Source organism: Pyrus communis, chromosome 12 (assembly GCF_041283825.1).
Source record: "Pyrus communis isolate YQ-2024b chromosome 12, ASM4128382v1, whole genome shotgun sequence".
NCBI lineage: Eukaryota > Viridiplantae > Streptophyta > Magnoliopsida > Rosales > Rosaceae > Pyrus > Pyrus communis.
The window spans coordinates 364,164-388,629 of record NC_142576.1 but is presented as its reverse complement, the minus strand read 5'-3'; the positions used below and the strand labels follow the sequence as shown (position 1 = coordinate 388,629).

The 24,466-nt window shown below is 38.4% G+C and overlaps 4 protein-coding genes across 5 annotated transcripts; 1 reads left to right on the top strand and 3 right to left on the bottom strand.

Moving 5' to 3' along the window:
* The first annotated feature begins 637 nt into the window (after positions 1-637).
* Positions 638-1,386, top strand: LOC137745326 (protein METHYLENE BLUE SENSITIVITY 1). The gene has a single exon (XM_068485270.2). It carries the CDS (start codon positions 743-745, stop codon positions 1,079-1,081), a length of 339 nt encoding a protein of 112 aa, XP_068341371.2. The 5' UTR covers positions 638-742; the 3' UTR covers positions 1,082-1,386.
* Positions 1,387-1,813: 427 nt separating this feature from the next.
* Positions 1,814-6,032, bottom strand: LOC137746242 (WRKY transcription factor SUSIBA2). 2 transcript variants are annotated; one of them, XM_088681720.1, is made up of 5 exons: positions 5,318-6,032; positions 4,550-4,675; positions 3,174-4,042; positions 2,923-3,081; positions 1,814-2,729 (listed from the first exon to the last, which is right to left on the bottom strand). In XM_088681720.1, the coding sequence occupies exons 1-5, from the start codon at positions 5,597-5,599 to the stop codon at positions 2,009-2,011; spliced, it is 2,157 nt and encodes a 718-aa protein (XP_088537846.1). In that variant the 5' UTR covers positions 5,600-6,032; the 3' UTR covers positions 1,814-2,008. The 2 variants fall into 2 exon arrangements, with proteins under 2 accessions (XP_088537846.1, XP_068342418.2); XM_068486317.2 differs by having other exon boundaries at positions 2,923-3,077; positions 3,170-4,042; positions 5,318-5,739.
* A 3,097-nt stretch (positions 6,033-9,129) lies between these two features.
* Positions 9,130-11,302, bottom strand: LOC137745292 (putative 4-hydroxy-4-methyl-2-oxoglutarate aldolase 2). The gene is made up of 2 exons (XM_068485224.2): positions 11,071-11,302; positions 9,130-9,864 (listed from the first exon to the last, which is right to left on the bottom strand). Exon 2 carries the CDS (start codon positions 9,849-9,851, stop codon positions 9,351-9,353), a length of 501 nt encoding a protein of 166 aa, XP_068341325.1. The 5' UTR covers positions 9,852-9,864; positions 11,071-11,302; the 3' UTR covers positions 9,130-9,350.
* A 3,555-nt stretch (positions 11,303-14,857) lies between these two features.
* LOC137745801 (isopentenyl-diphosphate Delta-isomerase I) lies at positions 14,858-18,084 on the bottom strand. The gene is made up of 6 exons (XM_068485814.2): positions 17,779-18,084; positions 16,589-16,644; positions 16,111-16,202; positions 15,748-15,850; positions 15,513-15,650; positions 14,858-15,340 (listed from the first exon to the last, which is right to left on the bottom strand). Exons 1-6 carry the CDS (start codon positions 18,000-18,002, stop codon positions 15,087-15,089), a joined length of 867 nt encoding a protein of 288 aa, XP_068341915.1. The 5' UTR covers positions 18,003-18,084; the 3' UTR covers positions 14,858-15,086.
* Between the last annotated feature and the right edge of the window lie 6,382 nt (positions 18,085-24,466).

Genomic DNA, 24,466 nt, shown 5'->3' with positions numbered 1-24,466 from the left:
GGCTTGTTTGAGAAGTGCTTAAAATGATTGTAAGAACTTTTGGAGAAAATATTTCAGAAACCAATCTTTAGTAAAAATGCTATTTATTCTTAATAAACATTTGAAATGCTTCTTGCAGAATGCGCTTCAAGTGCTTTTAAAACTAAAAAATATTCTCTCTAAAAACACTTTTAATTATTTAGAAACATTTTCAAAACAACCCCTAAGTTCTTAGAACCAAACTCAAAACTCATAAAGGATCATCAACTTCATTGGCCAGTGGCCAATGGCCTATTGCGAAATATGTCCAAACTCTATTGATCCGGATCTGGATCCTCACCGGATTCTTTTTGTGAGGATTCTAAAGATCTATAAATCATATCCATTCATCGTACATCGTGCGATCAGAAATCATTTTAAATATTTTTATTTAAAATTAAATATAAACAGTATCTAAAAAAAACTGATCGTACTATATACGATAAACGAACCTGATTTACGAATCTTCAAAATCCTCGTCATAAGGATCCGGGGAGGATCCTGTTGATATTGATCCAACCAACACCCATACCATATGGACCAATGAAATACGACCACGTCACCCGAGCTCGCATACGTCTGAGTACACCAAACAGATAAACCCTATATATAAAGGGCCACAAACATCGTCTCTCATCCTCATAAGTTTAAGGTCCTCTCCGTCCGAGTGGCCAACTGTTAGACTTAGGGTTTTCATCTCCGCCGTCCGATTAAATCGCCTAACATGACAGGCAAAGCCAAGCCCAAGAAGCACACGGCCAAGGAGATCGCCGCCAAGATCGATGCTGCCACGACGAACCGCGGCGGCGGGAAGGCCGGTATAGCTGACCGGACCGGACAAGAGAAGGGAGGACACGCGAAGATGGAGTGCCCGCACTGCAAGATCACGGCGCCGGACGTAAAGTCGATCAAGATTCACCACGAGGCTCGTCATCCGAAGATCCCGTTCGAGGAGGAGAAAGTTATAAACCGCCACGCCAGCACCAGCACCAGCACCCAGCCGGAGCCGGTCAAGGACGCTAACAAGCCACGCCCCGGCGTCCGTGGAAGCCTGAAGAAGTGAAGTTTCCGGTCAAAATCGAATCAAATCTACCAAAGGAAGGGGCTTTCTGGTGCTTTGGGGGTAAAATTACTAGATTGGGTTCGGACTCGGAGTGGTGCTTGGTCGGGAAGTGGGTTTATGGGTATTTTGGGTACTTTAATTTTGGAATATTATGATGGGATGTATATTAGTCTCTGTTTCTTGCTTCTATTCCAAAGGTGATGATCAAATCAATGTTTGAGAATTGATTCCATGTGCTTTCTAAATCAGTTTCTTTCTTGATGTTATTGATAATTATTATTAATTAATAGCGTACTTGATATTAATGGTGGCTTAAAACAAGAGATTGTGATTTAATTTACTGATTATCGTGTTGCTGTGTTGAAATGATTCAAACACTGTTAAATAAAAACCCATTCTTCCAGTTTCAGACGCATACATTCATCCGTATCAATGAATCTCTTGGTTTCCGGCGTCTGAAAACCGGAGTCTCCTTGATTCCGGTGGCGGAAATCGGAATGCTGCTATGTGGGGATGCATAGAATCTGTGAAATATGCAATTTGGAACATCTGGAAACTTAAAATTTTTATGTTATCCATGTGATATAAATTGTTGCTCCAAAGACTTCCAGCTTCAAAAGAAAACTGTTATCATCACCTCTAGGGTTTCAAGGTATTGCAATCAAGCTGAGAGAGAGAGAGAGAGAGAGAGTAATACTAAAGATGTATTAATATTCATGTTGATAAAGTTGATGAAGAAACCAGTAAACCTTTTTGTATGAATTTTTTGTATGGGAATTTTATACCATGTTTTATGGAAAACAAGAATAAACTGTCACAATGAAAATCTGCAAGAAAATAGAACCTTTATCACTAGTTCGAGGCGAGCGGGAAACCAAAATCTGCCTCAGCTGATGACTGCTTTAGAAGCAAAAGAACAAAAACAAACTATGATGGATAACCTCCCATGACCCTGTGATAGAATAGCGATGACGACGACGACAATGATGCACTTGACTGATCCATTATTGGTAAGCGGGCATCATAGAGGTTATCATCCTTGTGCTCTTGTTTAGGCTTTAGGAATCTTACATCATTCTCCTGCGGCTGCTGTCCTGAAAAATAAGGCTGTAGGGGGCAAACTGATTTTCCATTGTTGATATCATAGCCGGCAAGAGGGAGGTTCCCGGATGGCTGAAGGTTCATAGGCAGTGAAATTGGGAAGTCTGGCACAATAGAACCAGCCTGATGGGCAACATTGTGTCTGAATGAGGCATACGGCATGGTATTTTGCAGAGGAGGATATTTCATTTGGTAAAGGGAGGAAGCTCCAAATTTCATGTCATTATTGAAATTCCCAAGAAAATTAGGTCTCATGTATGCGTCATGAAATTCCGTTTTTCTATCAAAATGAGGTGCAAGATCTTGCATTTGTGTCTCAGGTTTCGGAACATTGGCATTTCTGTGTAATGCCAAAGCTGGCTGAGCATTGGCAGTAGATGGAAGTCCATTACTGCTACTTGAATTCATGTGATTGCTGTTTCTCGCTGCAGGCACTTCGTGGTTGTGTTTTCCCTCGTACGTTGTAATTACGAATTTCAGATCATGGGAGGCCCTTTCCACATGCTTCCTAACTGGACATCCTGCACTTGTGCATTTGTAATAGCTCCTATAGGATGAAGAATGGTACAAAGATTAACTGGATACATAGAAAACTTTAAGCAAACCAAATTGCGAAAATATGGATTATGAGCTAATATCTTATTTGAAGAAATAAATTACAAGAAGAAAATGTCATCCCCGGCAGAAATCCATACTAACCAGTTCAATGAAATGAGAGAGCGAATGAGAGAAGAGCATACCTAGGGTTTGGATTTCCTTTGACCACTTTTTGCCCATACTTCCGCCAGCGATAGCCATCATCAAGTATGTCGATTTCGCTCTCAATTTGGACAACTACTCTTGGTTCACGGACAGCCCTGGATGCTAAATTTGTTTCAATCATGCAGCTCTCCTTCTTCCTGGAAGGGAAACCAATGGAGAATATTATAACCTTGTTCAGTCATGGCATCCTGGAAAAAGAAACCTTCGAGATAAACAGAAAATCACTTGCCTTCTTTTTGAATCAGATTCTTCATCATCTGCATCATCTCCAAGTGATATGATTCCTTGGGTGGCCCGATCTTCATCATCATGACTAGCAAGTGTGGATGAAAGCTCTGGAGTTTCGGCTGATTCAAAGATACTCATGGACTTCCCTTGAGTAGTTGAAAATGGATCAGAAAGCTCGGTAACAACAGATGCTGAGGATGTCCTTTCCAGACCATCAGTCCTCCCGTCATAGCCAACTTTCATATCCTTACAAGACTGACTATTTGTCCAAACTGGCCCACCTTCAACTTTGACAGTGGCCCTACTACCTTCACCCATCTCTGACATCTCATCATATGAAAATGATGGTCCAAGCGATGCCCCAGTTCGACGGTTAGGCTGCGGTTTTGCATGATTATGAGGAGCTCCCTTGTAGATGATCTCTGTTATTTGCCCATCATAGGATCGTTCCACCTTTTTCTTGACCTGACAATTTGGGTGCGTGCATTTATAATAACTCCTTGGATATTCACTACCTTTTACTTGTTTCTGCCCATACTTCCTCCAATTGTATCCATCTTCTGAAGTCCTTACCATTCCTGCAGATGGGTATGACCCTTTTTGCTCTCCTTCCGAAAAGTGATGGGACCCAAGATCCTCCCCATGAATCGATTCTTTGGGAAGAGAGTTTTGATCACTAGCTGCACTGGAATGAGACATTTGCAAGTCTGCGCCGTTGGCAATCATAATCACACTGTTTAAGTTTCTAACATCAGAGGACGGATCCACAGAATAGTTCGTTGCATTAGCTTCTTCTGGAAACCCCATTGGGAATTGAAACTCCATTGGTGGTTGCTCCAAAACAAGAGCTTGGTAGTCAACAGTAGACCCCTGAGGAAAAATGCAATGGGAAGATACCAAACTCATTCAAACACAACCTCGCAAAAAATTATAAAATAATTTATTGGTAAGTTCAGACAGGAAACTACACCCTTGGAAAACTTATCAAAATCACTCCCCCCTTGGACATTTTAGTTTAAACAGGAAACATTAGCATTAACATTATGATTGCAACTTATCAAAATGTGCACAGGAAATATTAACATTTTGGTTTAAACAAGTACTGTTGGACATCATGATTTGAACATTATGATTCCAATGACTAACTATAAAGTTACAACTAGACACTTCATTTACATCGGTTTCCAAATAATGCTTCAACTGTCGTAAACTACAAGGAGATACTGTTTCAAGGTTCTTTAGTATTTAAAATATCAATCTGTTGGGCTGCCACATTTGGAGAAAGTAATTAGACCACAAAAAGAAAGTTTAAAAACCTCTTTCCAAATTTAATTTGAGACTACTGAATTCTAAAACATATTAAGTCGAGACATTTACCGAATTTTGGAAACTAGAATAGGCCGGCCTGTAACCATCATCTTCATGAGTTCCTGATTTCAGCAGCGAGCTGTTATCATTGGGAGGATGCAATGGAAAAGTTCCAGTGGTGGGAGATGGAAGCGCCTAGAAGAATACAACAATCGAAGATCATAGACAACATCACAAAGAAAGAAAAAAAGCTTTGGACTATGCAACTCTCTCAACATCCATAGTATTATGCCTTCTAGCTTTTGGTGATTGTATTTTAAACCAAACAATACCAAAGCAGAGACTTTTATACAAAAGGTGCAGAATAACAAATTCAGATGTTATACTTCTCTATCTAAACAATCCAAATTATAAATGAACAAAATTAAGTTAATCACTTCTTCTAATCACAAGTTAATGATTAATGAGTAGCACCCAAATACTAATACAAGTAAAAACTGTTATTCTGTTTGACATTTACTTTCTCCCTAGTACCAAATTGCTTGCAACCAGATGCAGATAAACTACTGAAGTTCAGAAACTCAAAAGTTCACCAAAAAAAAAAAAACCATACAAAGTTATACATTTCCTTGATCACACTGCAGAATTCTAGACCGCTCCGTGGTATCCTATACTCCGAGGTTTTTCGGAACGAACAAAGCCCAGAAAGAATGAACAGTCTTAATGCATTTAGCTCCAAAAGAAGAAAAACCCAAAATTTACAACAAAAAAAAAAGAAGGAAAACCATCAAAATTAACACACAAAAAAAAAAAAAAAAAAAAAGAAAGAAGAAGAACCTGAGAATTGGGGAGCATCATGGGGGAGTCGAGCAGAGCCGTGGGGCTGATACCAGCCGGAATAGTAAGGCACGGGGACCTCGCCGATGGAGAATGCAGAGGACTGGTTGTCCTAAAACGCGCCGTATTGATCCTCTCCGCATTGAATCCACACTTGGCTGCCCTCCTCTCTGCTATGCTAATGCTGCTCCCTGTTCCACCACCACCACCGCCTCCTCTTCCTTTGGCTTTGCTCTCCGCAACCGCGTCGTCTTCTTGCTCTATTTTTCTTAAAAATCTCATCTTTTTGTTTTAACACTCTAAATTTTGTGTCTGTGTGTTGGGATTTTCCTGCTAGAGTGACAAGGCTGTGACTCTGCCTCTCTCTCCAACAGCAAGAATTCTGTAAAAACCCTAACTTTGGTTTTTGGTTTCAGCTCCTCCTCCCTGAATGGTTGCGGAGCTGAAACCTCTTCCTTCTTATTGTATCCAAACGAATAGTAAATAAATAAAAAAGGGGTTTGATTTAAATTCCGGAAAAAATGAACAGGCTTTTTATTTTTCAAGTTTCTATGTCTATAAATTTATGGTACAAAATTTATGTTTTCCAAGAAGAAGAACAACCGGATTGGATTTAGAGAGAGAGAGAGAGAGACGGAGGAAGAAGAAGAAGGGGAGAGAGAGAGAGAGAGAGAGAGAGCTGGGTTTATAGTCCTACGCTGCTGGGTACAAATATACAAAATGTATTTTTGTTGCAGAAAAACGGAAAAGCAAAGAAATATTTGGTTTGTGCCCGAGAACGGTGAAGTGACAGTCACTCTCAACCAAGAAAGTTGGGAAGTGTGGGACCCACCGAATTAAAATTAAAGAGGAAATTAAGGGGTGCTGAGGTGGAGGAAGTTGTGAACTCTAACGAGCAAAGATGAAAGCTTTTTTCGGAAACGACACCTCTCTTCTTCTTATCAGAAACCATGAACTCAAACAAACTCCACCCAAAAATCCAATACGTGTTCATTCTTTACAATGTTTTCCACGTAAATCTAGATGAAGTTTGTTTCCTTTCTTCCCTTTCATTTCAATTTTCTCTTTAAGTTTCTAATATTTATTTTGTTATTATTTTCTAATTTCTTTAGAGTCTCGTACTTTTAATGTGGTTATGAATTAAAATATAAATGATTATAAATTTTTTAATCTTGGGTGACAAAGAAAACATTTTCGTCAAACTGTATTCAAGTTTTAACCTTATCTAACTTATTGCTCGTGTTTCTTTTGTGGTAAGCATGATGCGGCAATACTTACCATGTATTATTTGCTTAATTCTCTTACCAAATATAGTAAATACATTTTACTTGGCACAAATTTTTGGTATTAGTTTCTTAATGAGTAATTGGTGTAGTTTTATTTCGATAATGTAATAGGTTTGTATAGGGAGTTGGAGACTTAAGCGTGGGATTTGGTTTGCTAATGGCTAGCCGCAAATCTTGAGAAGCAGGTTTGCTTTTTGTTTGTATAATCCAAATCAATATGCGGTTAGAAGTCCCTCGTGGCTGAGTCTCCTAATTTATGAGTACACGATAAATAGATTATCTGTCACTTCATATTTTTGGCATACTATTTTATAATGTTGACACAAAAATTAACGTTAAATTATTGAATGGCAGGTATTCATATTTTTGACACATTATTTTATAATGTTAATACAAAAATTAACGTTAAATTGTTGAATGACAAAGTACTACCTTGAGAGAGTAGCATTTCTTGTGTGTGCGATTGTTGTAGCATTTCACTTAATATTCGTGCTAACTATGATTTCATGTCTCTTACGTAGAAACAGCATTTGGTTTTGGTTTGAATTCAAAAGTCGATGAAATGAGTTAATGATTCCAACTAGGATTTACTTTAATGGATTCATCATAATTAGCATGTTATCCATTACCCAACGGCACTTAATACTATTTACTTCCTAACCATGCATGCCATATGTAGCCCAAACTAGTGTGTAATAATTCCTCCTCCTATATGAACGTTGATTCATGAATTTTATTATAGCTTTCAACACAAGTTTTTACTTTATACAAATGAATGAAACTCCGTACCATATTAATCTCTAGACTCGTTTGGAACCGTTTTTAAAATGGCTGAAGATACTTTTGGTGAATGTTTTTTAATCTAATCTTCCTTAGTAAAAATTCAAGTGGATCCTGAAAAAACACTTGAAGTGCTTCCTGCAAAAAAACACATATCTTATGTTTTTTTTTTCTTTCCAAAAAGCACGTGAAGTGATTTTGAAACCCAAAATCAATTCACCAAAAAACTTTCAGTTATTTTAAAAACACTTGGAAACGAGTACTAAGTTATGGGGAGGGAGATTCATACTTAAATGCATAGAAAGAAGCACATTGTTTTAGCTAACTTGGCTAAGTTCAAGTTTGCCTTCCAACGCAAATTAAACATTAAACTAAGCAAGTCCAGTATTTTTACGTAATTAAACCAAAAATTTTACTTGATACAACTACTACTTTGCTAAGAGATTGTGTCCAGATTTACATGAACGCAACCTGTTAAGCTAACGAGTTTATGTTCACCAAAAATTCCTACAAGAACGTGCACCATCCTATAATGGTGGAATCTATGAGCATCTCTCATTACAATTTCCCTTCCAGTAACCTTGGAGCTAAACTTGGAAGCTGTATGACAATCCCCACAAACTCTCAGATTCTTCTTAATTCTGATAACCCTTTCCGGCCCTAAATTCAACAGTCCGAAAACTACTGCAAGCTTCTTACTATGCGCATACATGGAGTTCCGCTGCTGACATGGGTATGTGCAGTTTGACAACAGACCGAAGAGATGTCAACTCCTCAAACAGCAACACTTCCACGTCGCATCTTTTCCTTTCATGCAAATTACACACCTGGAACTCTGCCTCTCGCTATATTTAGCTTTAGCTAGCGTTCTCTCTGGTATCGTTTGGTATACAGACGGGACGGGACGGAACGGAATGAGACGGGACGGGACGGGACAGGACGGAACGGAACGAAGCGGGAGCAAAGATGCCCTCGGATGGAAACAAGGAGGAAGAAGAAGGAGACGGAGAGGTTATAATTTTGTGTTCCACGCATGTGGAACGAGTCGTTCCAGGGGGGTGAGGTGGAACGAAAATTCACCCAAAACTCGTCCCGTGGAACAGCTTGTTCCACCCGTTTTAGGCGCACCAAACGTGGAACGGAACGCCTTGTCCCACTCTGTTCCGTCCCGTCCCACGTACCAAACGATACCTCTCTCTCTCTCTCTCTCTGAGTCGGAGACTCAAAGATCTGGATGCTACTTACCCCGCATCAACAATCACCCACCCGCCGCCACCTCCGCCACCAGAGACACCAACATTTGATGAAGATGATGAGTCTGGACTACCAAAACCAACAGATTGGCTCTCAAAGCTTGTGTCTTTACAAGCAGATTTGATTTACAACTGCTTTTCCACTCTCTCCACCTCCATTTTCTCCCTCCTGTCTGCCGCCTCCGAGTCTTACCACCAAGCTAGGGGATCACGAGCCACATCTGGAGACGACGAGAGCGAGGATGTTCAAGATCTGCTAAGAATATGGCAGCGAAGCAGAAGCAAAAGAAAGGCAATCTACTTGCAACCTGGAGATATGAATTTGCAAGAAGCTGTTGGCTCATCTGGAGCCTCAACAATTAGCATTACAAGAGACGATGCAAGTGTTGCTGCTGCCGAAGATGTTGGGGACTCGGAATCGGTCTGTGTATAAGGTGACGTAAATAATGCAAAATTATGTACCTGTTGCCTTCTGTTAATATATATGACTAAATTTACTGATCAAAAGATAATCATTATTGATAAACCAACTAAAACATAGTTAAGAGTTCGATATCACGCGATTTTGCTTAATACAGTAGAAATTTGGAAAATGAGGCAAATACACAACAGCTTAGCAATTGAAACAAAGAAAGACATACATTTCGTGCAACAACGTGTTGTATACAACAGTTGCAGGAAACAAGCTTTCCTTCCAAATGGTGTGCTTAAGGTTTAGACAGATAACTCGGTACGAGAAATCAAAATTCCATCGGTGTCTGCATAAAGCCATTCTCCGTCACAGATCCTTATCCCGGCAATGCTTATTGGTACCTGTTTCTCTCCGATCCCTTTCTTGTTGGCTTTCATGGGATGGGACGCCAGAGCTCTCACGCCAATGTCGCAACCGTTAATCTCGTCGACATCTCTTATGCAGCCATTGACCACTATACCTGCCCAGCCGTTATTCTGAGCTTGAACCACAGGGTTGCCTCCCAATATTGCACACCGCTTGCTTCCACCTCCGTCCACAACAAGAACTCTTCCATTGCCCTTCTCCTCGAGAAAGGAACGGACAAGGACATTGTCTTCAAATACCTTTAAGGTAACTATTTGTCCAGAGAAGACCTGTCGCCGGCCATATATCTGGAATATTGGCTCAAGTACCCGAAGATCACCACTCCCAATCAACTGAGAGTGAGCATCGCAAACTTCAGCAGTTGTAACCAAGGCCATTTGTTCCCAGCACCTTCATGGAAAGACAAGGATCAATGTGTTAGAACGAGAACAGGCAACTTATAGAAGGTTTTTCACCGGAAAATGTTATAGCACAGCACATGGAGTATGCCATGAGAGGTTTGATGGGAGAAGACGAAATTATAAGTATCCCGCAAATACTAGTTGTTACGGAAGTATGCTTTATATGAAACAACAAGTGGTTGCAATGCAAAGACTGCAATGTTAGAGTGTTGCACACACTAGGATTAACAGAAGCATCAGTGGTAGAATCGGCGCTTGAAATGGAGTTGTTCAAATTAAAATCAAGAGACCGACAGTTTAAAAACCCGATTAATAGTTCAAGTCATAATCTAATTCATCTTCGGATAATTTTCTTCAACAATGAGTCTCAAAAAACATAAATTTTGTAGAGTTGAAGAGAAACACTGCAGATTTGCCTTCAAAATGAGAAAATGCAAAAGCTCAAGAATTTTCGTTGGCAACAAACATCGATTTCCAGCAACAGCGACAAAGGGAAAATATACACAACAAATACAGGGGAACGCGGAGATCGCAGTGAAAGAAGACCGAATTGATAAAACAGCAACTAAGCTAACATTCGTTTTCCCCCAGCCGAGACATGGTTTTCGAAATCCGGAAACAATTGAAACCGGCAGCATTTTATAGAAGGCAGAGAAGATATTGTAAATCGTACATGTTTGGATTCACTCAAATTACAGAAAAATGCACCCAAGATATTCAAATCTCAAACTCCTACAAAAAGTTAAAACTAATTACGATAAATCATATACAAAATTTCATAAGTTAAGACCAAGCACGCATTCTGAACGCGGAAAAAAGCCAAACCTCATCCACACAGACACACGCAACGATTGGATCTTTATGTTGTTCGCATCACTATACAGATTCAGAACTAACAAGATTAATCAGAAAGCTTAACTCCATTAATTATTGATTAAATTATTAATCACACGAGCTGGTTTTGATCTAATTTCCATAAAATCCAAGCAATACACCCAACGATCCAGATCAATACAGAAAAACAAAAAACAAAAAACAAAAAAAGTTGATTAATTTTCATATTGGGTCGGCCTGTATGCCAGAGAAATGCAAGAAATTGAAATTTGACACCAATTTGATCAACCAGACAAGCGAATCAGAGAAATCAAGAGAAACGAGGAGATGAAATCGGGCGGCTAATAATAAAAGCTGTTACCTCGAAGGATGGACCAGGACACGAGAACAGAGCTGAGTAGTTCAGTTGTGAGTTATGGGAAGGGAAGGAAGGAAAAGGAAGAAGCTTTGAGGGAGAGAGAATCTGTGTTAGACTGTAAAGCGCGTGCAATAGTCTTCTTCGTAAGAATTATGCTGTTGCTGTCTCTTTTCAAAGTTGTTAAATCAGGTGATACAATGAGTGGAGCATAGCATACATGACTTTTAGATGTGAAAAAAGATTGTGATCCACGATTGATGCGCCTGTAGAACACTACATATAAGCAATATTTTGACAATTTTCTTTTTTAATTATATAATTATATTTGATGTTCCACTCGGCGTTTGAGCTAGACATGGTAATTTTTTACACGATCCGTTAACAAGACATGTAAACGACACGAAAATAACGGGTTTCGGGTCAATACGATAACTAATTGGGTTATTATCGGGCCACACGATAATAACCCGTTAATAACAAGTTTACACGAGAGTGACATGCGGGTAACCTGTTTTGACACGATAAGAAAAAAGTTATTTTGATGATTTTAATTTTTTAAACTACTAAAAAAACTTACTATAAAATACAATAGATATAATGAATATGTATATATTGTGTGACATCCCACATTGCATAGGGGAGTGATCCTTATATGTATATTCTCGTCCCTACCTAGCACGAGGCTTTTTGGGAGCTCACTAGCTTCGCGTTCCGTAGGAACTCCGAAGTTAAGCGAGAAGGGGGCTGGAGCAATCTCATGATGGGTGACCCACTGGGAAGTTGCTCATGAGTTCCCAAAAACAAAACCGTGAGAGAATGGTAAGCCCAAAGTGGACAATATCGTGCTACAGTGGTGTAGTGGGGCCGGAAAGTGATCCGCCCCGGGCCGAGATGTGACAATTTGGTATCAGAACCTACCCTGGCCGTGGTGTGCCGACGAGGACGTCGGGCCCCTAAAGGGGGTGGATTGTGACATCCCACATCGCCCAGGGGAGTGATCCTTAAATGTATATTCTCATCTCTACCTAACACGAGACCTTTTGGGAGCTCACTGGCTTTGGGTTCCGTAGGAACTTCGAAGTTAAGCGAGAAGGGGGCTAGAGCAATCCCATGATGGGTGACCCATTGGGAAGTTGCTCGTGAGTTCCCAAAAATAAAACCGTGAGGGAATGGTAAGCCCAAAACGGACAATATCGTGCTACGGTGGTGAAGTAGGGCCGGGAAGTGATCTGCCCCGGGTCGGGATGTGACATATTGTTTATTAATTATTATTCTATATAAATTTTAAAATTTAAGTTTTATTTATTTATGTATTTTTATAGTATATTATAGGCAAAGATTGAGATTAAAAATCATAAAATATATTAAAAATATCAAGTAATTTAAAAATACCAAACACATTAAAAAAATTATAATAATTAATTTACATGTGCGAAAAATATGAAAAAAATATGCAAACGCTCGTAGTTGCATCATTTTTGCTTTGAGAATGGGTATATGATCATTTGAATTTTTAAAATCATACAAATCTCATGAATAGTATTTTTTAAGGGAGTTCAAAATAAACAAAATTCATAATCGTTAATGTACAAGTCTAAAAGATGTGAAAGCATAATAAACGTTCATAATTACATCCTCAACGCTTAGATGACGGTTACATAGTCATTTAGATTTTTAAAACCCTCCAAATCTCATGAACAATGTTTTTTATTTGAGTGCAAAATTAATAAAATTAATAATAATTATTGTAGAAGTGTGAAAAATGTAATCACTCGTAATGAAAAGTTTTATAACTTTCATGAAGTGGTCAACTCTGAAATTTAGTATGTATATACTAATTTAGTATTATATTTTAGATTTTTTAGGTCAAATTATGTTTTTCATTTTCATTTTTATTGATTTAAAATATAATTTTCTTAACGGGTAACGGATCGGGTCATATTACCTGATAATATTAATGGGTTGATTTCGGGTCGGGTCATATTACCCGTTTACTTTAACGGGTATTACACGACACGATCCGTTAAGCTATCGGATATGATACCAAAATGACACGAACATGAGAAACACGATACGAATGTCAGATCTAGTTTGAGCCCAATTAAAATGTCGTTTCATGTTCACGCATGCATAATTATATTTTCTATTTGCTTTGCCAACTATGCATTAATTCATTAGTGGTATTAATAATTATACGAAGCACTCCATCAAGGATTCAAGGTTATGACATAGAAATGATCATTTTGTCACGGATTTATCACAACACGAGAAATAAATAGAAAGATTGAAATTATATGGTGGACGACTTTTTTTTCTTTTTTTCTTTTTTTTGGTCAAAGGAGATTTTTATTACAAAAAACACACTTTGCAACATAAGCCCAACACACACCTTAATTACAACAAAAAAAGGCCTAAAACAAGTAAAACAGAAAAAATGCCCAACAACAGTAAGGCCCAGAAACTTGCACAGCCATCTCCACCCTTTAAAACGGGTTCGTCAGTCGATTCCCAACCTCCGTCTATTATCTCTTCCATATATGCCACCTCCAACTCCGAAATTGCTACCAGAGCACATCCAACAAGGGATAATCGACAACCAAGTGAACGAAGTCGACTATCAGTATGAAGTTCGTGGATACCCACGAACGACACTGCCAGAACCGACAGACAACAAGGAGAAAATGGTGGTATTTGTAACACCCGAGTCGGTGTAAACATCAGAACTCTACACACAATCTCCCCAAGAAACATGGCTGAAGATCGGATCAAAGAAGAGCAGGGAAGAGGTTTACCTTCAGGAGTAGAGGAAATGGAGAGGCCAGAGTGAAAATTGGGAAGAGATAGTAGTAGAGGCAGAGGCAGGGAAAGAAGAAGGAAAAGAAAAAAGAAAAGACACAGCCACCGACCCTAGCCGAAGCTAAGGTTGGTGCTGCCAAAAAATCATAAGTTCGAAAGACTCATAGGCAGTGAGAAATACTTTTAGTTAGAGAGAGAACTCTCACCTTGGAGAGAATATTTATATTTTAACAATTTTAGCATTGTAAATTTTTTTAAAACAGTTAAAATCAATTAGAAGTGTGATTTTAGTGTTTTCTACAAAATACGTTCATACAATTAGTGAAATTTAACATCAAAAAGTCTCTGGTGTAAGCTTCAACAAAGAAGTATAAAAAATGAATAAAAAAGGGGCGGGGTGCCACGAGAGGTGAGGACAACAAGTAGCCGCGAGACACCTGGGCAAAATCCCTAGAGAGGGACAAACAACAGGAGTCGGCAGCACCACCTTCGAACCTCTCGAGGGCAGTTTTTACCCACGCGGGAATAATATACACGGCGCGAGGCGTCGTTGTTTCTTTTTTAGCCGCACCGGGGAAACACCGGTTAAAGACCCCTCACTGGTATACCCGAATAATCGGGGCACGGTTTAGGGTTGCGGTACACGCGTACATCCCAGCCCGGCACCCCAAGGTACCCAATTTGCCCCTTCGTCCGTCAATATAAGCAGGGGTAAATTTCTTGCATTAGTCGATGTGGGATAAGAGATTCCTCGAGACGAGATGTGAACTACATTGTTATACAGAAACGGATATATGATGATGGCACCAATTTTTATTGAATGTCACAACAACGGTATTCAAACCAATGCATTGCCATAGGAGAAAGGTTAAACCATAAGTTAGTGCGTTGTTGATTTGAGATAATGTCACTATGGAATTTTAAGTAACCTCGTCTCCTCACAGGATTAGATAGCAAATTCTTGGCCTGCTGGGCCAAACATGGAGAAAAGAAATTTGTGAACCTGTTTCATGATGAAAGAGGCGAAAAGTTTCTTATTGATTCATCAGTTCCACATTACAAAAGTACGGCATTTAACAAACTTGTTTCGATCAACAAACTGCTGAAAGTAACAAGAAGGAAAAGTCTGCTTATGGGAACGCCTTATGAGTCCAAATTGGAACAGGGAAAAGAAAACACTAATTATAATAAAACCACAATCAAAGTTTCCCAGAAGACTCAGTTTAAGTCAACCTGTGGATGGTTTTCATGTCAGCAGCTTCCTTGATGGTGTTTTTCTCAACATGGTCCCACCACTTGAACAAGAAGTTGTCCACGACGAGTCTGAACCAAGGCGACAGCTTCAGACCCTCCTCCCCGGCATCTGCCTTTCTCAACAGCTCCTTCAGCTGCTCTTGGTTTACATACTTGATATCAGCTACCTCATCAGGGTTCGGATGCACATTAACATCTCGGACAGTGAAGAGAAGGTAATCAACTGCAAATACAACAAAACACACACAGGGTGAACAAAAAATTCTCGAACAAGACAATTTGTTCGACCATCACGACCAGTCTGACAAATGCATCTCGGACAGTGAAGAGAAGGTAATCAACTGCAAAGAACATTAATCGTAAAAAATGTAGAGTAACCCAAGTTGGAATATTACGTTCATGTTCTCCCCACTTGCCATCAGAAGGTGCCTTGTACAGCATGCGACCCAACGGGATGAACTGATCAACTGGCACATCTTCAGCAGGAATACCGAGTTCATCCAACAGCTTCCTTTGAGCAGCATTTCTTACCCCTGGAAACAAAATGGAGGCAGAAAAAAAAAATTAGAGCAAGTCACAGTAGGCCAAGTAAAATTGACTCTCAGAGGCATGATAAATAGAAAAATATACCAAGAGAGTTATCATCGATAAGCTCAGATTCACGGTATAGTGGATGACTGCAACAGGTGTTTGTCCACACAAGTGGGAATGTTACCTTGGTTGCAGAACGTTGCTGCACAGAAAGACAGACATAAATGAGTATGCCAAACACTATTATTTAACAACGCTTATAAAGAAAAACTGTCCAGAAAGATCAATTGAACAATCATTGCCGCCAATTGCAAAGACAATCATTCCCTCTTCATATTCTATTATTATTACTCTAGATTCTCAGGATGCACCCTGCTACTATGGAACATCTTATGAATGACCACTCTCAACTGAACACTGCCAGCACTGTAAATTTCAATTGGCGTGATCCAAGAAAGATACCTGAAGAAGCAACTCATGCTTTGAGTTAAACAAAAAAACACTGAAAGCTCTGTGAAGCAAATTTTCAGATTCGATCTTTTCCATCAAGTGACCTGCAGTTCACAGAATGCATTAAAACTTCAGAAATTAACAGTTGTACAAGAAAGAACACAAGAGTTGTATCGACATGCATAATTGGACATTATTACCAAGTACATTCAAGCTCCAAGGAAGTATAATCCTTTAATATGGATTTTCTTTGCAATGAAGTAAGATAGGAGACAAAAATTCTTCCCTCAGAATGCCTATCCTACTCAAATCTCCAAAATTACTAGATGTTCTAGAGCGGTTTATCAAGTATTACATCATAGGCCATGGCATGAAGTCATAAAACTTCAAGTCCTAAACTACCAAAACAGAATATTAATTTCTAACTATAAAAACAATTATCACACTGAAATCTCGCAACGAGAAGGTTAATGCAAGCAAAAGTACTTACAATTGTACTTGGTGTCGTGACCAACAACACGATCATTCTCATCCACCAGAATACATCTGCAGAAATTTTAATAAAACAGATAGTCAGCTCCAGGGAATGACTAACTCCTGAATATACATTGGACTGAATACCAAAGGTTAAAATCGGAAAAGGACAAGGGGCAGCACTGATTGAACGGATGGCATTGCCACCTGATGCTCAGCGGAGGGAGTTGCCTTTGCCTTCTTACTCTAGTAACAATTTTCGTATAATAAAACGGCATTATCATCCACCATTTCACCGGTAAATGACTAACACCCAAAATTCATGTCAGTCCGACTAAGAAAATACATTTGAAAAAAGATATTACTTTTCTACATTAAAAGTATCGATGCTGCAATTTGATAAAGACCTGTTATGCACATTACATTTCGCCATGAACAACGTTTCCAAAAAATACGAAAATACATGGCGGATAGTTATGACTAGTAGTATTAAACTAAATCTAGAATGGAATGCTGGCATGCTAACTTAGCATGTTTAGCTAATAATATTCCAACCAAATCTCAACCTCCCTATCTAAATTCCATTCCGACGCGAAATGAATTGAAATCACAGGTGATTGGTCTTCTCATATCAAAATGTTTTTAGCTAGGGGAAGAAACTAAAGGGGACAGCTTTTAAAAATCGATCTCAACCCCGGTTCAATTGTTTCCTTACCAATTCGGGATTTCGGATCAGATGTATGTAGCCTCATTTAAATCGAACACAAGCTCGAGTCGAGCTCAAGTATCATAGCTCGGCTTATATATACATCTTTGTCCATCCACTTATAATTTCCTCTTGACTATGTTATCCTCTGTTTGGTTAATCAGAAACTGGAGTAATTGTAAAGAAAGTTAACGGTTACTTTGGACAAATTACTCGTTTATTCATCTGTTTCCATTTTCTGAGCAACCAAACAGACCACAACAGAACAATCAACGGAATATAAATTTGAATAAAAAGAGCTGCAATTTAGGAAACAAAATAGAAAAAGCCCATGACTTTCATTTTATTTACTGTTCCGGTATTTCCTGAGCAGAAAAAACAGAGCAAATTACAAACAGATCAACCAAAACAACCAAAAAAAAAGAAAGAAAACGGTAAAAGCGCGAATAGGAGCATAAGTCAGGGGCAAAGTGGGGGGGGGGGGGGGGGGAGGGACTTACTCGTCTTCGAACATGAGGCGGCGCTGGACGGCGTCCATGCCAGCGTCAGGAGCGTCGCCCATGGTGGAAATGTGAAAAGACAGAGATAGCCGGGCGGAGAGGGAGGGGAAGGCGGAGGGCTTGGAGAAGAGATAGATTGGAGTGGCAGGGGATGAGAAGAGAGGAGGATGAGATTTGGGAAGGAAGGAGAGAGTCTGGAGAAGGCGAGTAGTGGAGAGGCTCATCGGAATGGAGCAGTGAATATATAGAACCAAGTCAGTCTCCGCTGTAATCTAATTTTGGTACACTTTTTATATCAAATTTAATTGTGCAAATCATTGCCCTTTACCGACATTATTATTCGATCCACACCTGGTAGGAAGAGATTTGGTAATAAAAATTTCTAATTAAACTTTTATTTTATCAACAACAAAATAAACCCTTATGCTAGATTCTCAATTAAAATTAATAAGATTCGTGGCTCCAATAAATATTTGGTTTTTGTTATCATTTTGTGCATTTTTGTTATAGGACACGAGATTTAAAAGCGATTGAGTCTTTTTGTTGTAAATTTGAGCAGGAAACAAACATGAAATACACCGACAACGCCAAAAAGATAGGGAAATTTTGATTAATATGAAAAACGTGGTACATGAGGTATGATGTGGGTGCTAAACTAATAAAGTCAAAAGTATGTTATTGCTAATTTGCCGTGTAAGTTGTTGGTTTATGTGATATGACGGAGTTGGCCAAGATTGACCAGCCAATTAAGGCAGCCAACCAGTCATTGACAGATGCACTTCTTCATCATCAAACTATTATTTCTTGTTTAGCTCTCCTATATTCGTCTGTACCATACCACTTAATCTAAAACAATATATATATATATATGGCTTATTATATTATCATCTTATAAATTGTTGAATAAATCTCACATGCTTAATACACCTTATATTTGTTTTTTCAATTAAAAATTATCTTAATACACCTCATACATTTTTCCATAATACCTTCACACCCCACATTCTTAATATACATCTTACATTTTCTACATGCACCCCGTATTTTCTATACACCCCACATTTCTCAAATCTTATAAAGCTTTTAATTTGGACAAAAAATGTCGACTAGAATTTTGACAAGACGCCGCCTGGGATTTAAAGCATATGTGAGTTGTTTTCAATTCCACCATTAAAACTCATGTCGTTTGTTTTTAATGTTTGGTGGTAATTTTAGTGTTTAATTCTTCATGTAATCCTTTTGATCCATAAAAGATGAATACGAACATAAAAGCTTGAATAACACATCAAAAGTAAGATTAAATAATTATCGATGTCGTCAAAACCACTAAAACAATAAAAAATATGAAGCCTTACCTCATGTGAATCTTCTGAAACATTGATTTCATGTTTCATTCATTAAAAATAATTTTTCTCAATCAACATGTTTGTAGTTTCATTGGTTAGGATTTTATTCAACAATAGAGGGTCGGAGAGATTTTGATAGTTGATAACTAATACGTTAAAAGTGATTTGGGGTGTATATAAAATTTTTATTTTTTTAACCTAATAAGGTCAAAATTGTCATTGCATAGTAGGGTAAATCAGTCATTTAATATTAAATTTTAATGTGGGGTGCATTCAACATTTTGTGGGGTGCTAATATAAAAAGCTTATAAGTTACCAAAGCCAAATTAATAGCAAACAAAAGAAACATAAATTAATTACAAATAACGAATTTAAACCATATTATTGATAGCTTATTGTGAGACTTAGCTTACCCTTTCTATAATATTGTTTGTTAAAAAAAAAAAATTAACAAATAAAATAAGGTGGTGGGTGACGACCGACGAGGGCATGGTTATGTGGGCTCATTTTGTTGTTCACATTTCGTTTCACGCAAAATGGAGAATCTTGAAGGATTGATCCATAGGATAGTGCTTCTTCTGTCAAGTTTAATGTGTTTTATAGGATAACTCTCAAACTAAGAAAGGGTATGTCCATTCAAACACTAAAATAGACAAGAATCTATATTTTCGTAAATCTATCACACAAATACCACAATCGCAACACCAACACACAATTTTTTTTTTCTAGAGATTCTTCGATTGATTTAGTTTCTTATATTTTGGTGCATTCCCGTAAGTTTATCATATATTAGGCCATTTTAAGGAATGACTTATTTAACATCGAATTTGAACGAACCAAACCGTTTATTTTGTAAGTTTTGATTTATAGATCATCTATGCAAAATTAAATTCAATCCGAAACCATTTGCCTATTTAATTGTCACGATGAAATTTCAGTATTTCTTAAAACCAAGGTTCTAAAAAATGCTAAGCGCTAGTCGGGGTCTAGACGGGCGTCTAGGCGGATTTAGGTAAATTTCTTGTATATCTTGTAAATAAGTGCATATTGACACTTACAAAAAATTAAACCTGTATAAAATCCATGTACAAGATAATAAAAAATAATAAAATACAAAAAGAGTATCCAGCAAGTCCAAAATTTAAAAACACATTAAGCATATATGTTATAGAACCATAGTGAGGAGTATTGTAGGATGACACATGTACAATAAGTTCACAATTTTAAACCACACACAATTCAAAATAGGAGGAAAATAAGGAAATATAGTAATGTAGATAGGATTATTTTTTTTAAATTTCAAAAAAAAAAAAAAAAAAACCCTCCTAGCCTCCTAGCTGCCTAGCACCGTCTAGCCCACCTAGAGCTGCCTAGGGCCGTCTTGCCCACCTAGTGCCTAGCCCGCTTAGGGCCGCCTCACTCACCTAGGCGCCGCCTAGCACGCCCATATGCTTAAAACATCACATATATTGTTTCTTATATTTTGCATATATGGAGCATATGGGCGTGCTATATACATACAAAAATTAGGGGTTGGATTTTAGTTTGTTGAAGGGCCTTAAGGCCATCTCCAATCGAAGGAGGCCCAAAGGGCTCCCTTTAGCCTTATTAGCTCTACAAGAAATTATATTTTAATAAACAATGCTAGATTATATTTTATACAATCTCCAACCGAGGAGGCCAAACATAGCCCTTTAACAAAAAAACCTCCAACCGAGGGGACCAAAGGGTCATAGACCAAACATAATTTATTATTTTAATTAAATTAATATGATTAATTAAATTAAACTATCATATTAAAATAAGGTTTTCAGACATATTTTGAGTGTCACGTGTTGCCAAATGAATAAGCCTCCAGCTTTCTTATTTTTATATAATCTCAATAATTTTTTTGATAGGATTTCGAGTGACACGTGTCGCTAACATGAATAACTCTCCAGATTTCTTATATTTATGTAATTGCAATAAATTTTTCGGATATGATTTCAAGTGACACGTGTTGCTAAAGTAAGTAATTCTCCATATTTCTTGTCTTTATGTAATCTTAATAATTTTTCGGATAGGATTTCGAGTGTTATGTGTCGAGATGTAATTGGTTGTGCAAATTTTAGATAGATCTATGTCGTATTTTTTATCTTCAGCTTTCAATGTCGTAGGTATTTATAGGAAAAAAAAAATTAGAATTTTTTTAAAAATAAAATTCGTCCAAAAAAAAAATTTATTTGAAATTCCAACGGTAACCTGACGGCAGCTTGACACTAGGTTGTTGGCATTCAAATGGGATGACTGTTGGCATTCAAATGGGGTAAGCTGGTGGGCTGGCAAAATGTTAAGCTTGACATTTTGGCGCTAGAGGGCTGGAAATGGTCAGCTTGCTGGCTTGCTTTGGGGGTTTGGACCCGTGGGGCCCATAAGCCCTTTGGCTTAGCCCTCAGTTAGAGACGATTTTGTGTTATTCCGAGCTATTTTAAGTCTTATGATCCTTTGGACAGAACGGTTGGAGATGACCTAAGTATGGTGTAATGCAAGTAGTCAAATGAGCCAACCTGCTGTGGCTTAGTCAACTTTGTCATCCCGCCCTATGTCAAATGCATCAAATTTGTTTGCATTTTCATTTGGACATTACAAATTACAATGTTGTTTTCTGGAGGGAAATGTTGAGAACCAATAAAATCAAGAATATATAAAGTTAGTCTAACAGATCACAGATGTGATTCTTCAACTTGTTTTCTTTTTATTTCAAATATAAAAAAAAATAAAAAAATTAAGATACAATAAATCTCAATATTTTTCTTTACGAAAAAAATCAGGTTGTCATTGAGTGGTTCGGTGTCAAAACTCCTAAGAAAATATAAATTGTATATGTTGGTTTCATAGTCATTTGGAAGGAGAAAATCTCCCCAAAACAACGAAATCTAGCTTCTTTTTATAGGTGTCACATCATATTTATGAGCCTAAATGTAAGCAAGACTTAATAGTATTTGGATTGAGATTCACTTTGGATTTTTATATTTGGAGCACATTGACCGAGAGATCGGGACTATTTAATTTCAATCAAATATTCCTCATTAACTCATCCCATTGGATCACTTTACAAAACTCAAAAACTTGAATGACACGAACCTCTTTTTTTCTTTCTTAAACGATCCGAATCTCTCGATCTACGAGCTTTAGACATAAAGACCCAGGATGAATCTTGTTTTGTATCTGTTAGGTACAATGACCAAAAAATATCATTAAATTAATAATTTTAATTTCTATAAGGGAATTATATTGGTACTGCAAACTTTTTATTATAAACTTTCACAAATGTTGTGACATCCCACATCGCCCAGGGAAGTGATCCTTAAATGTATATTCCCATCTCTACCTAGCACGAGGCCTTTTGGGAGCTCACTGGCTTCGGGTTCCATGGGAACTCTGAAGTTAAGCGAGTAGCGCGCGGGAGCATTCCCAGGATGGGTGACCCATTGGGAAGTTCTCGTGTGAGTTCCCAAAAACAAAACCGTGAGGGCGTGGTCGGGGCCCAAAGCGGACAATATCGTGCTACGGTGGTGGAGCGGGCCCGGGAAGTGGTCCGCCCTGGCCGGGGATGTGACAATTTGGTATCAGAGCCAATCCCTGGCCGGAAATGTGCCAACGAGGACGTCGGGGCCCTAAGCGGGGTGGATTGTGACATCCCACATCGCCCAGGGGAGTGATCCTTAAATGTATATTCCCATCCCTACCTAGTACGAGGCCTTTTGGGAGCTCACTGGCTTCGGGTTCCGTAGGAACTCCGAAGTTAAGTGAGAAGGGGGCTAGAGCAATCCCATGATGGGTGACCCACTGGGAAGTTGCTCGTGAGCTCCCAAAAACAAAACCGTGAGGGAATGGTAAGCCCAAAGCGGACAATATTGTGCTACGGTTGTGGAGCAGGCTCGGGAAGTGATCCGCCCCGGGCCGGGATGTGATAAATGTATTATTTATTCAAAATTTAGATTACATAATGAAAATTTTAAAATATTAATAACAATTCCTTTAGTGTAGTGTTATTGTCTGTTAATAATTTATGGGTCAAAATGTGTAACAGATCCATAAGGACGCGAAGAGGGCCTATTGGCTCCAAGTTTAAGGGTCCTTAGGCTTTCCCTAACCCAAAACTCGAGAGTTGGGCCCTGCAATTTGTCTACAGAAAAAACCCGACTCAAATATAAAACCCGACCCTGCAGACTAAACTCACGGGTCGAGCATTCGGCAAAGTTCATCACTCGAAGAGATTCCGAGAGATCACAACACACACTCACCAAATGCAGGAAACAAAGCAGAAATAGAGTAATATGCGAAGAGAGTTGAGTCCCGGCTTGAAGATCCTCTGGGTCTGGACGCTTGGAACCGCCGCCGGTACTCTCTCTGTCTCTCTCTCTGTCTCTCTACAATCTCACATTTTTACATAATTGGGTATGTTTTTGATGTTGTTGCAGTACTTGTTACCAGTGTGGTGAGGACAAGGATGAGGGACATGGAAACTCTTACCAACACCGAGCATCAGCCGCAGCCGCAGCAACACGACACGGAGACACTGATGGCGGACAGTTCGACTCTGTCCAATGAACTGATTCGAGAAGAGAAACCGTAGGTTTGTTCGACACCAATACAAGTACCCCAGTTTTGTATGTTTGGTTTTTGTTAATTTCCTCGGCTTGGATTGGATGTTCATGTTTTGAGTTTGGAGAAATGGGTACGCAATGTGTTTGATGAATGTCCTCACTGGTAACTTTTTGACCCATTTTTTGAAGATTTGACTGCAGTAGTAAATTACTACTAGTAATTTATATTGGTACGAATAATTTGAATTTGCTGATATAGAAGAAGTGGGGGTTGATTTCACTGTTGTTCTGAGATGCTTTAACAAGAAATTTAGATTGTTGGTGCTAATAAGAACTTACGATAAGGTGAAATGTTAAGGCTAAAGTTTGAGCTCGTACTAGAATTAGAAGAATTCGCGGTGTTTTAAGTTCCTAACGTTGAAGAAAATAAGAATCCCACATTGGAAATTTGAGAAAACCTATCATTGTTTGTTTCTGTGTGAGTTTCATGTCAATTATATGTCTGAGAGCTGGTTTGGTATTGCTGTGCTTTGAAAAAAAACTGCTTCTGCTGTCCTGTGAGAATAAGCTTATTTTGCTGCTTCACGTTTCAGTTTTTTTCCACCAAAAACTGTGAAAATAAGCTGTTTTTAAGTGTTTACCAAACACCGTTTTGAGCTTAGCATTTTTTATACCCACTTTTTATAAAAGCACATCACTACCAAATCAGTACTAAGTGAGTAAAAAGGAAATGTTTAGTCTAGCAGTCGAATG

Coding starts and splice junctions, on each gene's coding strand:
- LOC137745801 (XM_068485814.2), bottom strand. CDS start 18,002: ATGAGCCTCTCCACTACTCGCCTTCTCCAGACTCTCTCCTTCCTTCCC. Junction 15,651..15,747: donor TATCGATGATAACTCTCTTG/GTATATTTTTCT, acceptor TTTTGTTTCCAG/GGGTAAGAAATGCTGCTCAA. Junction 15,341..15,512: donor CAAGTGGGGAGAACATGAAC/GTAATATTCCAA, acceptor TTGTATTTGCAG/TTGATTACCTTCTCTTCACT.
- LOC137746242 (XM_088681720.1), bottom strand. CDS start 5,599: ATGAGATTTTTAAGAAAAATAGAGCAAGAAGACGACGCGGTTGCGGAG. Junction 4,043..4,549: donor ATTCTAGTTTCCAAAATTCG/GTAAATGTCTCG, acceptor ATTTTTCCTCAG/GGGTCTACTGTTGACTACCA. Junction 3,082..3,173: donor GAATCTGATTCAAAAAGAAG/GCAAGTGATTTT, acceptor TTTCCCTTCCAG/GAAGAAGGAGAGCTGCATGA.
- LOC137745292 (XM_068485224.2), bottom strand. CDS start 9,851: ATGGCCTTGGTTACAACTGCTGAAGTTTGCGATGCTCACTCTCAGTTG.
- LOC137745326 (XM_068485270.2), top strand. CDS start 743: ATGACAGGCAAAGCCAAGCCCAAGAAGCACACGGCCAAGGAGATCGCC.